Source organism: Penaeus monodon, chromosome 13 (genome assembly GCF_015228065.2).
Source record: "Penaeus monodon isolate SGIC_2016 chromosome 13, NSTDA_Pmon_1, whole genome shotgun sequence".
NCBI lineage: Eukaryota > Metazoa > Arthropoda > Malacostraca > Decapoda > Penaeidae > Penaeus > Penaeus monodon.
The window spans coordinates 50,264,141-50,279,140 of NC_051398.1; the positions used below are offsets into that span (position 1 = coordinate 50,264,141).

Here is a 15,000-nt window from a genome sequence, read left to right on the forward strand (position 1 = left end):
CGAATGAAATAGATTGTCCATGCAAGTACCTGCCGTAAAAAAAAAAAAAAAAAAAAAAAAAAAAAAAAAAAAAAAAACATGATTTTCGTCGCCTAAAATCGAACGTAAAGGTAAATTCTGAATCATAATCAACGCGGCAGTCGCAAAATCATCCACAAGGGCAGCGGTTTTCCACAAAACTTTTCCAGGCACTGGAAATCTCCATCCAGGGCTATGAACCGGCGTCCTGCCCCACGGCCCCCGCTGCCACCGTCGCTTTTTTCCACCACCACGTCGACCCGCGCGGTTTTTTTTATACAGGGCAGCATTTTTCTTTATTATTTAAACCCATTTCTACCCAGCTTTTTTCATATTTGCCCACCCTTTTTTCCGCTCAGTATTGTTTTTCCATGTTGTCCTCTAAACCTAAGTAGGCCCGAAAACAGTCATGGCAGATTACTCATGTGGGACATGGAACAGATGAGTTTTGATCTTGGACTTGTCCCACTGTTGTTCCACAGTCCAGGGAAACGGAAAGTGTAGCTCTAATCCCTGACCAAAAAAAACAACAAACCTCTTCTAAAAATATCTACAAAAATGTGGCATTTTTTTTCATTCTAAAAAAGTGTTTGTATTATTTAATTTTTTACTCCATCAACCAGTACTAGAAAAGGCATGAATGAGAATGAATATCTTCACAATACAAGAGATGTATTTGACCGGTTTCGATTGTGTCTTCGTCAGAAATACTATTTCTGACGAAGACACAATCGAAACCGGTCAAATACATCGCATGTATTGTGAAGATATTAATTCACATTCATACCTTTTCTACATCTGTCATTATGAATACGGTTCGTCAACCAGTACATGTGCGACTATCTTTATATGACTTAGTTGATTCCTATTTTATCTGAATATCATCTTCCATCTGGTGTGACACATATTTCACATTAAGATATACAGCCACTGTATTTTTATGTTTTTGTAATTCGAAAGTAATTACCGACTATTGCTGGTGATTCTGTTCTGATAACTTGTGAAGAAATGTTATCATACTAAGTAAGATTATTCCATACAATTTGGATAATCTCTATACATATAACCCACTATATATATAGATAGATAGTTTGATAGATATAGATATATAGATATGTGTGAATATATATATATATATATGTATGCATGTACACACACACACGAACGCACGCACGCACACACACACACACACACACACACACACACACACACACACACACACACACACACACACACACACACACACACACACATGCACAAACACATACACTGACACACATACACACACACACACGTATATATATATATATATATATATATATATATATATATATATATATATATATATATATATAATTTTCCTTTCTAGACGAAAATCATACAAAACTATGATAAAGTACATATCATTTACGTATATGCAAATACACATGTTTATTTTGTAAGAATAGCGAATTCCTCCTCGATTCCTGAAAAATTAGATTGAATTAGCTTAGCGTGACATATATCACACCCAATTTTGTGCAAACTATAATACTTAGAATGATGTAAGTCTGTCACGCTTCAAGTTTTCGAGAAAAAATAGGGCTGAAATTAGTTCATCTTGGGGCCGTTTAGACATACTTGCCACATACATACAACACAATTACTGCATTAAACAAAATCAGCACCTCATATGGAATATAATTCGTAATTACATATAATAGAAATTCATATAACGAATAATAAAAACTCTTTTTACATATACTACAAATTCACACTGCACATAATATAAAATCAAATTACGTATAATTATATATATATACATACAATTACTGTATTAATGCGTCTCTGTTGTGTCTAGCAGTAAACAGACATACCTATGGCTGAATTTTACCAACGGCTGCCAATGATTTATCAAAGATAGACAAATCTGTATTTTATTTACAAGTTACCATTAGATACCTCAATAGAAACCAATTAATACGTGACTAAATGTGCATAGATACAGTAATGCTTATCTTTTATTAATGTCTTTCCTGTATCTCAGACATTTTTCATTTGACGGTGAAATTTATGCTAAATTTCGATGCCATTTCAGATCTTGTGCAATCAAGATCCACTCTTTCATCAGGATTACAGACTCACTGCATTTCCCACAGACGCTCACGAAGGTCAGTGGGAGGAGCTGTGCCTCGGTCAGTGGACATATAAGGCTGACTAACAACATTTCAGCAACAGTTCGCAGTCTCTCGATACTAGATTCCTCTGAACAATGCATTCTCTTGTCTTGTCTGGTGAGTGTGATTTTTGGATATCAATATGGCAACAAATCCAATCACAGTAAATAACTGTACTTACGATCATTATGCATATTGAATATCAGACTTATTATTACTGCACCTATTATTTTCTTCTTATCACTGCCATTCTTCCTTTTCACTAGTTTTGTTGTCATTATGTTATAACAATACTATCAACAATACTAACTAGTTGATTTACTTTTGTTTTCAACAGCTGTTCTCTGCGTCGTTGTGGCGGACACTCACAATGGCTTCGGGGGGCCTTCTCTCAGCAACAGTTATGCGCCCCCAAGTAACACATATGGCACGCCCAACGGCGCCTACGGAGTAGACCCTGAGATTGCCGCTTTGGCTGAGAATATTCCTGGGGGCGGTGTCCCCGGCGAGGACTACCCCATCTTGGCTTCTGTGCCCGACACCGGCTTCTCGTGTGATGCCCAGGCGGTGCAAGGTTATTACGCTGACACTGCGCCTGAAGCCGGATGCCAGGTGTTCCATATCTGCCAGGACCGTGCCCTCAGGCGCCAGCAAGACTCCTTCCTGTGCCCCAACGGTACCATCTTCAACCAGCAGTACCTGGTATGTGACTGGTGGTTCAACGTGGACTGTTCTCAAGCTGAAAGCTTCTACTCCGTCAACGAACTCATCGGAGTCGTTCCCGACGCCGGTTATGCTTATGCTGCCGCCACCAATGGTCTTGCCATCGGCAACGGCAACGGGTATGGAAATAGGAAATGAATGATGATAGAAATGGCAAATCCTTTTTAAGAAATTTTGCAATGGCATTGCAGATATGATTAGATAATCTTTCTGTAATTAACCGACTGGCTTCATAATTATTTACTTCACAGTTAAGCATAATTGCTGCATATGTCTGATTTGTATATCACGTATTTATTCCCAATATTTATTCAGGAATTAAAATGAAGACTTTGAAGAAATATGCGTTTTACACTTCTTATACCTAGGAGGGTAGAGCATGAGTACGAGCGAATGGATACTAAACTGATTCCTCTTAAACAACAGTCTCCGAGATTTTGCACAGCATGAGCATTTTTTGGTATGTGAATCCGGTGAATGATATATTCATTGCCTCATGAAGCGGCCACTTGAGCCTTAATTAACAAACTCGCCCTTGTCACACGCCCGTTATAGCTGCGCTGTAGAAGGCTAGTTTTTCATGGGGTTGTAGGTTGCAGGAGAGAATAGGTATTTACTTAATTGAAAAAAAAAAAAAACGATTGTTATAATGCTACTCTATGGTTATGCTAATCAATTACCTTCTATTTATTTATTGGTTTATTTATTTGTTGTTTATTTTTACTAAATTCTCTTTGAGGTTGAAACGACTTACAACCAATTGAAGTAGTTTTTTTTTCTGAAATACGTATGAGTATATATACATACATATCCATTCATAGCGTATGTATGTGCACTCTCACGCGTGTGTGTGTATGGGGGGGAGAGGGTCTGTGACTGTGTCATCACATGTTGCATTTTCGGAGGCGCACTTAAGGACCAATCTCCAACCACATGTTTATTTAAAAAAAGAAAGTCTTTTTTTCAGATAGCTAGATACTGTGAATCGCAAGCCTGTGTTGGAACGTGAAGCACCCTGTGGTAGACACTGTATGGTTGAGTGGCTTTACCTAAATAGTTATTAGTGAAAAGTGTTTTGTGAATCTTACCGGCTTAAAAGAGAGAGAAAAAAAGGAAAAAAAATATCGCCCTAGGAATAATAGTACCATCATAATTAATAATATTATCATTATTTTTACCAAGCTACTTTTCTCCCGATAACAGACTTTTCACTCACTTTTTGCATAACAAAGAAAGCATCTAAATATAACCAGAGATGAGGTAACCATATGCTGCAGAATCATGCATTAGGTTATTTCATTTTGTAATATTTCTAAAAATTTCCTTGTCTTCAATTATTCATTGATTTTGGTGTTCACTCTGGAATAGATGTGTATGTGTATATATAGTAAGAGAGTGAGATAATTATATACTTAACACATATATAAAAGCACACACATACACATATAAAAGCACACACACCTATATATACATAAATGTACATATTCAATATAGATTATACACGCAAACAAAAAAGCACAAATGTATATGTATGCATGTGTACACACAAATAAACACTCACACATATAAAAAGAGAAAACGCACAAAAACACGTGTATATATATATATATATATATATATATATATATATATATATATATATATATATATATATATATATACACATATGTGTGTGTGTGTGTGTGTGTGTGTGATAAATACCGGTCTGTAATATATTATCATTTCTTGGCTAAATAACGAAAATCCAGTACTTTTGCTCTTCACAACGGACCTTCAGGAGAACTGATTGGAACACATACACACCACACGCTCGCACATACACACACCGTCACACAGTCACACGCACACTCTCTCACCCACTAACACACAAACGCATACAAGTATGCGCACGCACACAAACAAACAATAAATATGCATAATTACACTCACAGAAATACACGTAAGCGCACATACACATGTAATCAATTTTGTCACAACTTTGGCAGTAACTAGCTAAAAATAATAGATCTGTACTTTACTGAGAACTACACTTTTGGTTTGTGAATAAGAATAGTTTGAATCGATAAATAGTGATACTTTGATAAAAGAAATATATTTGCAGACACGTCAATTAACTAATTAACTTTTTACGAATATTTTCACAATAAAAAAAATTTAATTCTGGTATGCTTTCATTACTAAACTGTGACCGCAGAACTAACAACGAAGATCCACTATTTCATCAGTATAATAACATGTTGCATACTCCAAGGGACAAAAAAGAAAATGAAATGAAGGTCTGTGGGAGGAGCTGTGACCCAAGCAGCAAATATATAAGGCTGGACGTCAATCATTCACCATCAGTTTCCAGTCTCTCAGGATTCGAACCATGAATTCCATGATTTTTTCTGGTTAGTGTGGCTTATGAAATAAGATTTTTAATACGCAAAAAAAAAAGAAAAGAAAAAAAAAAATCCTTACTATTACAACTACTTATAATTATAATGATTATTCTTTTTTGTTGTCATCAGCTTTCATTTGCGTTATCGCAGCGGATACTCATAATGGCTTCGGAGCACCTCGTCCTCCCAGCAACGGCTATGCGCCCCCAAGTAACACCTATGGCACGCCCAACGGTGGCTACGGAGTAGACCCTGAGATTGCTGCTTTGGCCGAGAACATTCCCGGGGGCGGTGTCCCCGGCGAGGACTACCCCGTTTTGGCTTCCGTGCCCGACACCGGCTTCTCGTGCGATGGCCAGGCTGTGCAAGGTTATTACGCTGACACTGCAGCTGAAGCTGGCTGCCAGGTGTTCCATATCTGCCAGGACCGCGCCCTTAGGCGCCAACAGGACTCGTTCCTGTGCCCCAACGGTACCATCTTCAACCAGCAGTACCTGGTATGTGACTGGTGGTTCAACGTGGACTGTTCTCAAGCTGAGAGCTTCTACTCCGTCAACGAACTCATCGGAGTCGTTCCCAGCGCTGGCTATGCCTACGCTACTGCCACCAATGGTCTTGCCATTGGCGACGGCAACGGATATGGAAATAGAAGGAAATGAAATGGAAGTAAGAATGGGAAACTGCGCCCTGCGCTTTCATGAAACTCCTTTCTACATACGATTGTAAATATATATATAGATATTTATGCATTAATTTTAAATTATTGCCTGGTTCTCAAATTTGGCATCTTTGCTGGATTACCTGAAGGCACCTCTCTGTTTGAATCGTATACCTTACATATTTATTTCCTGCACTCAAATAAACATGAAATACATTTACACTGTATCCTTACTATTGCACCTAAATGGGAAATATCCACGCCATTGCTTGATTTTCATTTTCTATTGGCAACAAAAGAAATATAAAAAGATACGAACAAGGCTGAAGTATATCCCATTTCCCGCTACTGAAGGCACTGCATTTACGCCTTACAGTATTGGAATTGATACACAGCAATTTCCCTTCAGATGTCGCTGTCACTGAGAAACTAATATATATGGAGACATTTTAAAAATGTACCTGCTTGTTACTAATCTTTACATTGGATTAGGTTTAGATCGAAGTCTGTTGAATGTTGTACAATTAAATTCAGGGTGTGACGAAAAGCCTGAAAATGAACTCGACAATCACTGTATTTCTCACATTAATTGATCAGTTTGAAATTTGGACAGTAGAGATAATCGTTAGAATTGTCTTTGGTATAAATCCAATGGCCGTCTAAATGCCAGCTTTGAGATAGCCTTTTTTTTGGTGATTTAACAGCTTAATAGTACCTAAAGATATAGAATACTCCATTGCTTTATGTGGCTCTAAACCCGAATATGATTAAGTGAATGTACCTCATTTCACACGCATGCTTTGACCTCAGTCCCCCATCTGCAAGAAATGGATCGTGTTCTTGAAATTCTCATTCTAGTCTGCATAAATATATATGTATGTGTGTAAGTGCGTCCGCGTACTTGTTTGTACAATACACGTATAATATACAATGTATATAAATAATTTAAATTGACTTTAGAACCGCTTGTCCTCCCTTTCAAAATAAGAAAGAAAAAAAATAGTACATGAAAATGTAAATCAAACAATCTGCAGTATGGTATATCATCAGATATTTAGACTATAGTCCTTGGCAGTTAGGACTCAAATAATATAAATAATGTATTAATAAATGGCTTGCGGTATCCCTAAGCAGTCTAACTTGGAAACTGTAATTGTCCACTACATTGCTGAACTCTATAATTCCAATCAAAGCTCACTCTATAGTCAAACCTTATAAGTTTTTTTTATTTTTTTTATTATTACTGTTATTATTGTTGTTGTTCTTGTTATTATCATTATTTTATGTGATCGCTATGACTTGATAAATGTGTGAAACATAACAGACACACAAACACAAACACACAATAACAGAAATTAATAACGCACACAAACACACACACATGTAAACACCACAAGCACGCACATAAACATAGCACACACACATACTAACACCCATCTACCCACACAAATACATGCATACACGCACACACACTCATATACAGGCACACGCACATACACGCTATCTCATACACATATACATGCATACTCTCTCTTACACACACGCACAGACACATACATACACGCATAAACACACATATATTATCAATTAGTCACAACTTTGGCAGTAACTAGCTAAAATAGATACGTACTAAGAACTGCACTTTTGGTTTATGGATAAAAATGAATTAAATCGGTAAATATTTAAATTAGAAATATATATGTATATATATATATATATATATATATATATATATATATATATATACATATATACACATATATACACACATTTATATGAACATATATACACATTGATATACACACATATATGTGTATATACACACACACATACATATACATATATGCAGATATATCTATTTACTGTTTAACTTTTTATTTTAACTTATTAAGAATATTTTTTTCTAAATTCTGGCGTAGACTCATTGTTAAACCGCGACCGCAGAACAACGAATATCCACTATTTCATCAGTATATGTTGCATACTCCAGGGTACAAAAAGAGTGAAATGAAGGTCTGTGGGAGGAGCTGTGACTCAAGCAGTAAATATATAAGGCTGGACGTCAATCATTCACCATCAGTTTCCAGTCTCTCGGGATTCGATTGTTTTGAACCATGAATTCCCTGATCTTTTCCGGTTAGATTATAAGATATAATCCTTAATATGCAAAAATATAATCACTACAACTACAAGTACCAATACTGATAACGAATTATTTTTTTGATTTTGTTTTTTACAGCTGTTCTTTGCGTCGTTGTAGCGGACACTCGCAATGGCTTCGGAGCGCCCTCTCCTCCCAGCAACGGCTATGCGCCCCCAAGTAACACCTATGGCACGCCCAATGGTGGCTACGGAGTAGACCCTGAGATTGCCGCTTTGGCCGAGAACATTCCCGGGGGCGGTGTCCCCGGCGAGGACTACCCCATCTTGGCTTCCGTGCCCGACACCAGCTTCTCGTGTGATGCCCAGGCGGTGCAAGGTTATTACGCCGACACTCAAGCCGGTTGCCAGGTGTTCCATATCTGCCAAGACCGTGCCCTCAGGCGCCAACAGGACTCCTTCCTGTGCCCCAACGGTACCATCTTCAACCAGCAGTACCTGGTATGTGACTGGTGGTTCAACGTGGACTGTTCTCAAGCTGAGAGCTTCTACTCCGTCAACGAACTCATCGGAGTCGTTCCCAGCACTGGCTATGCTTACGCTGCCGCCACCAATGGTCTTGCCATTGGCGACGGCAACGGATATGGAAATGGAAGGAAATGATATGGCAGATGTGAAAGTCAAAAGGGCGACGGCAGTTTTAGCTTCCTATGGAGCTATTCTCTAGCGGACCTCACAACATTAATACTGTAAATATGTCTAAGTAGTTATTTATTAATTATTCATTATTCATTAAGCAATAATGCCGGATTAACTTGATGCTCCTGCTTTGTCTGTATTTTATATATGGTTGTACTCAATCTAATAAAAATAATATGGATAGTTACATCTACTGTATTTATATGATATAACATTCTAAAGGAAAATTCCCTCTTTTGCCCCTTCCAACGACTAGAGGTTTTATGAGTATCCAGGAAAAATACAGGAAATGTATAATATCGTGCTGCAAGGTGACTATAGCTATTTGCGGCCAGCAGTGTTTATTTTCATTATTTGAAAGAGTTCATAGAATCAATCCTTTCATTATATTTCTATTTTTTAAGGGAATTATATTTTATTAAAATTAAAGACCAACATTGCACAGTTGTACGTGAGTGTCTGGAGAAAAAAAAAATCAACAACAAAAACACTTCTGGAGCTCCTTTCCAAAGATGAGCTGCAACACTGGATTTTCTTTAGGTGATTATAAGTCAGTATTTATCGGGGCTTAGGCACTGGCAATATATATATGTATATATATGTATAAAATGTGTATGAATATATATATATATATATATATATATATATATATATATATATAAATGAATTTATATGTATCTGTATATTTATATTATACATATGTATGTATACATATATGTATAATATAAATTAATGTATATATACATATATGTATATATACATACGTATATGTATATATACATATACATGTGTGTATATGTATATATACATATACATGCGTATATATATATATATATATATATATATATATATATATATATATATAATGTGAAATATTTATACATGTATGTAAAATTCTCACTAAGCATGCACATACATACACATGCACAAGGAATATACAAAAAATCAGTGAACAAGTCACTGACTACAAGTACAATAAAACAGAAGGCAAAATGAAGTTAAATGTAAGATTTTCGTTTTTATGACTCTCCAATGCATCTCAAGTTATATGTGGGTATGACGTCAGGACAAAAGTAGCTTTGGTGGGAGTAATGATAACGATGTCATTTATGATTTTTTTTTTTTTTTTTTTTTTTTTTTTTTTTTTTTTTTTTTTTTTTTACGAATTCGATGGCCTTTTTATTTTCGTTTGATTTCGGACGCCGGTGGGGCGGATCGTTAAAATGTAAAACACATGTCATGTGCAATTTTTAATGAAATCCAACCATACTCTGACCTATCAATGAGCTTTTAAAACTCAGTATAAGTCATTTCTACCCATCAGTTATTGCTCCAGTAATCGGTTATTATTAGAATATATAGTTTTCGCACATTCAAGTGGAAATCGGTTCCCATGTACACCGCCGAAAAAATATCAAATGAGGACACAGACACATCCCATCTCTATTCCATATAGCAAATATACATGTATCTATGCTCAAATGTACATCTACACACGTTTTGAATAATCTGCCTGAATTAATTTCGAAAAAAACTAGGTGAGTTTAAGACATACAATGCGAATCGAAAAGTTAAAGAGTAACCGTTTGGCATTTTATCAAACAGTATTAGAACAAATTACTTTTCTCCGTAATACTGCAACTTCATGAACAGTTAGCCTTCTACAAAGTGGCTATAACGAGCGTTTCATGAGAATAAAAAAGTTTACACAAAGACATTTGCTGTAGGTAGTTAAATATAAGACGAGGTAAAATGTAAAACATATTCTAAGTTTTCATTTTATTTCGTGAATAAATAAGGTGAATAAATATTTATTTCGCTAAGAGGAGATGCTATTTCTATCATTATTTATTTCCTACTATTTCCATATCCGTTGCCGTTACCGATGGCAAGACCATTGGTGGCGGCAGCATAAGCATAACCGGCGTCGGGAACGACTCCGATGAGTTCGTTGACGGAGTAGAAGCTCTCAGCTTGAGAACAGTCCACGTTGAACCACCAGTCACATACCAGGTACTGCTGGTTGAAGATGGTACCGTTGGGGCACAGGAAGGAGTCCTGTTGGCGCCTGAGGGCACGGTCCTGGCATATATGGAACACCTGACAGCCGGCTTCAGGCGCAGTGTCGGCGTAATAACCTTGCACCGCCTGGGCATCGCACGAGAAGCCGGTGTCGGGCACGGAAGCCAAGATGGGGTAGTCCTCGCCGGGGACACCGCCTCCGGGAATGTTTTCTGCCAAAGCAGCAATCTCGGGGTCTACTCCGTAGCCACCGTTGGGTGTGCCATATGTGTTACTTGGGGGCGCATAGCTGTTGCTGGGAGGAGAGGGCGCTCCGAAGCCATTGTGAGTGTCCGCCACAACGACGCAGAGAACAGCTGTTGAAAACAAAAAGTAAATCAACTAGTTAGTATTGTTGATATTGTTATAATATAACAAAACTAATACTAGTGAAAAGGAAGAATGAGTGATTTGTAGAAAATAATAGGTGCAATGATAATGATCGTAAGTACAGTTATTTACTGTGATTGGATTTGTTGGCATATTCATATCCAAAATCACACTCACCAGACAAGACAAGAGAATGCATTGTTCAGAGGACTTTAGTATCGAGAGACTGCGAACTGTTGCTGAAATGTTGTTAGTCAGCCTTATATGTCCACTGACCGAGGCACAGCTCCTCCCACTGACCTCCGTGAGCGTCTGTGGGAAATGCAGTGAGTCTGTAATCCTGATGCAAGAGTGGATCTTGATTGCACAAGATCTGAAATGGCATCGAAATTTAGCATAAATTTCACCGTCAAATGAAAAATGTCTAAGGCACAGGAAAGACATCAATAAAAATAAGCAATGATGTATCTATGCATATTTAGTCACGTATTTATTGGTGTCTATTGAGGTATCTAATGGTAACTTGTAAATAAAATATAGATTTATCTATCTTTGATAAATCATTGGCAGCCGTTGGTAAAATTCAGCCATAGGTATGTCTGTTTACTGTTAGACACAACAGAGACTGTATGTATACATAAAATCATACGTAATTTGATTTTATATTATATGTAATGTGAATTTTCATTATTTGTAATATGAATTTCCATTAAATGTGATATGAATTTCTGTTATATGTAATTATCAATTATATTTATTATTATCAATTATATTTAATGCAATAACCCGATTTTTTTCTTGAAAACTTTAATCGTGACTATCAAAATTTCATGATGAAGAAAGGAAACTGCTATAAGCCCTTACGTCATTCTGAATATTATAGTTTGCACAAAATTGGATGTGATATATGTCACGCTAGGCTCATCCAATGTCATTTTCCGGAATCGAGGAGGAACTCGCTATTCTTACAAAATAAGTATATCTATTTATATATACGTAAATGATAAGTACATTACCATAGTTTTGTATAATGTTGGCCTAGAAAGAAAAATTATGTATATATATATATATATATATATATATATATATATATATATATATATATATATATATATACACATACACACATGTATTTGAGTGTGTGTGCATGTGTGTGTGTGTGTGTGTGTGTGTGTGTGTGTGTGTGTGTGTGTGTGTGTGTGGGTGTGTGTGTGTGTGTGTGCATACATAAATATATATTCGCACACACATCTATATATCTATACCTATCAAACTATCTATCTATATATATATAGTGGAATATATGTATAGAGATTATTAAAATTATAAGGAATAATCTTATTTCACAAGTGATCAGAACAGAATCAATAGTAATAGTTAGTAATTACTTTCGAATTACAAAAACATAAAGATACAGTGGCTGTGTAATATCCTAATGCGACATATATGTAACACCAGATTGAAAATGATATTCAGATAAAATAGGAATCAACTAAGTCATATGAAGATAATCGTATATGTGCAGGTTGATGGAGTAAATAACAATACAACACTTTTAGAATGAAAAATGCACATTTTGTAGACATTTTAGAAGAGGTCGTTGTTTTGGTCAGGGATTAGAGCTACACTTCCGTTCCCTGACAGTGACAACAGTGACAAGTCCAAGATCAAACTCATCTGTCATGTCACATGAGTAATCTGCATCACTGTTCGGGCCTATTTAAGTTAGAGACACATGGAAAACAATACTGAGCGGAAAAGGGTGGCAAATATGAAAAGCTGGGTAGTAATGTGTTAATAATAAGAAATGCTGCCCTGTATAACCCGCGTCGACGGTGGCAGCGGGCCGTGGCCTGTCATAGCCTGGGAGAAGGTTCAGTGCCTGGAAAGTTTGTGGAACCGCTGCCTTGTGGATGATTTACGACTGCCGCGTTGATTATGGTTAAGAATTTACCTTTACCTTCGATTTTAAGCAACGAAATCATAATGGTGATTTTTTTTCTTTGATTACAGCAGGTGCTTGCATGACATCTATTCATTCGGAACACACTCTCACCTATACACACATATTGAAATAGAGAGAGATCTATTACACACACATATAAATGTGTGTGTGTGTATCTAGGCTAAAATGAGGTTTTCAAGAATATTGTCCATTTGTTGCAGATGTGGTACTGAGGTCAAGGCATGTGTGTACAATGAGGTGCATTCGAGAGGTCGGCGGTTCGCGCCCCGCCCAGGCGCGGAAAGTTGCAACTGTCGCCTGGAGGTTACTGCTGTAGCTGACCACCACGGCGGGCAAGGACTCGGTTCCGCCGAGTCAGCAGCAGCTGACACACGTGAGCGAGTCGGCATTAGTCGACAAGCCGGGCTCCCCTCATGGGCATAGCCCGGAGGCTAAGCTTCGCATATCGGACTTATCCTTACCTATTCATAATTCAGGTTTTGAACCGCGTGAACCAGTGAAATAGGGTATCGCCTTATTTCATCTCTTTATGTAATGTTATAATATAATTGACCTTAAATTCTTTAACACTTTTTTTCAAAGATGGCATTTCGTTGCCACTGAATTTACACCAACGACAATTCTACTGTCTCTGCTGCCCAGGCTTTAAACTGATTAATTAATGTAAACATTACAGTGCTTACCATCATTTTCATTTTTTTCTGATCATCGATCGTCCCTAAATGTACACATTCAATAAAGTTCGACCATCAAAAACTAACCCGAGGCACCCAAGAACAATAGGCAATTTGTAAATGAAAGAGAATAGCCACGGTATGCGTAATTCAGTAGCGTGAAATGTTAGGTTTTTAATCTTTCTGAATTTTTAATGATTATATATATATATATATATATATATATATATATATATATATATATATATATATATATATATGTGTGTGTGTGTGTGTGTGTGTGTGTGTGTGTGTGTGTGTACATATATATGTGGTATGTAAGAATATATATATATATATATATATATATATATAATATATCATTAAAAACTCAGAAACGTTAAGAAGCTAACATTTCACGCTAGTGAATCACGCATACCGTGGATATTCTTTTTCATTTACAAGTTGTCTATTATTAAGCATGGACAGGCACATCTGCATTTTTTCTGCAATGCCCTCAATCAATTTTGAAGTAACATATTTCAACCTCGTTCTCATCATTTTATATTTCTTTTGTTATCAATAGAAAATAAATATTACCATGCCATGGTCGCTATGGTGGTCGGTTGTGTATGTTTACCTATTTGTTTACCTTTTTATTTATTATTCTTTTTCACGTTCTCCCTTTAAGGGCAATAGTAAGGATACAACGAAAATGTTTTTTTCGTGTTTATTCTAATACGGTGCAGGTGCCTTTAGATAATATGGCAAATATGCCAAATTTGAGCTAGGCAATTATCGAATTAACATTGGTTAATAAATATCTAGATATATTTACAACAATACTGTAGAAATGTTTTCCATGAAAGTGGGAAAACCGTTTGCCATTCTCATTTCCATTTCATTTCCTTCCATTTCCATATCCGTTGCCGTTGCCAATGGCAAGACCATTGGTGGCGGCAGCATAAGCATATCCGGCGTCGGGAACGACTCCAATGAGTTCGTTGACGGAGTAGAAGCTCTCAGCTTGAGAACAGTCCACGTTGAACCACCAGTCACATACCAGGTACTGCTGGTTGAAGATGGTACCGTTGGGGCACAGGAAGGAGTCCTGTTGGCGCCTGAGGGCGCGGTCCTGGCAGATATGGAACACCTGGCAGCCGGCTTGAGTGTCGGCGTAATAACCTTGCACCGCCTGGGCATCGCACGAGAAGCCGGTGTCGGGCACGGAAGCCAAGATGGGGTAGTCCTCGCC

General features: G+C 37.0%; 4 protein-coding genes across 8 annotated transcripts in view; 3 read left to right on the forward strand and 1 right to left on the reverse strand.

Moving 5' to 3' along the window:
* Positions 1-3,238, forward strand: part of LOC119580418 — a 12,097-nt gene extending 8,859 nt beyond the window's left edge. Inside the window, exons 2-3 of the mRNA XM_037928553.1 lie at positions 2,096-2,291; positions 2,512-3,238. Of these exons, the coding sequence (XP_037784481.1) occupies positions 2,270-2,291; positions 2,512-3,035 (546 nt within the window). The 5' untranslated portion in view covers positions 2,096-2,269 and the 3' untranslated portion in view covers positions 3,036-3,238. The remainder of the gene's footprint in view (positions 1-2,095; positions 2,292-2,511) is intronic.
* Positions 3,239-5,304: 2,066 nt separating this feature from the next.
* LOC119579979 lies at positions 5,305-6,148 on the forward strand (the record flags this gene model as incomplete). The annotated part of the gene is made up of 1 exon (XM_037927822.1): positions 5,305-6,148. A coding segment is annotated over one exon (633 nt), but the record flags the coding sequence as incomplete, so codon positions are not given.
* Positions 6,149-8,008: 1,860 nt separating this feature from the next.
* Positions 8,009-8,924, forward strand: LOC119580504. Its single transcript, XM_037928650.1, has 2 exons — positions 8,009-8,072; positions 8,176-8,924. The coding sequence occupies exons 1-2, from the start codon at positions 8,051-8,053 to the stop codon at positions 8,697-8,699; spliced, it is 546 nt and encodes a 181-aa protein (XP_037784578.1). The 5' UTR covers positions 8,009-8,050; the 3' UTR covers positions 8,700-8,924.
* A 1,643-nt stretch (positions 8,925-10,567) lies between these two features.
* The window catches only part of LOC119580419, a 9,260-nt gene continuing 4,827 nt past the window's right edge, over positions 10,568-15,000 (reverse strand). Inside the window, exons 2-3 of one of the 5 annotated variants that reach the window (XM_037928558.1) lie at positions 14,931-15,000; positions 10,568-10,873 (exon numbers count right to left, since the gene is read on the reverse strand). The exon at positions 14,931-15,000 is cut by the window's right edge and continues 170 nt beyond it. In XM_037928558.1, coding sequence (XP_037784486.1) covers positions 10,584-10,873; positions 14,931-15,000 — 360 coding nt within the window. In that variant the 3' untranslated portion in view covers positions 10,568-10,583. Of the gene's footprint in view, positions 11,114-11,303; positions 11,470-14,461 lie in introns of those variants that run through there. The other 4 variants (XM_037928557.1, XM_037928556.1, XM_037928555.1 and 1 more) reach the window with 4 other exon arrangements.

Bases quoted from the DNA above. Each gene is read 5' to 3' on its own strand.
- LOC119580504 (XM_037928650.1), top strand. From the start codon at position 8,051: ATGAATTCCCTGATCTTTTCCG. The intron at 8,073-8,175 runs GTTAGATTATAA...TGTTTTTTACAG, and splicing joins GAATTCCCTGATCTTTTCCG to CTGTTCTTTGCGTCGTTGTA.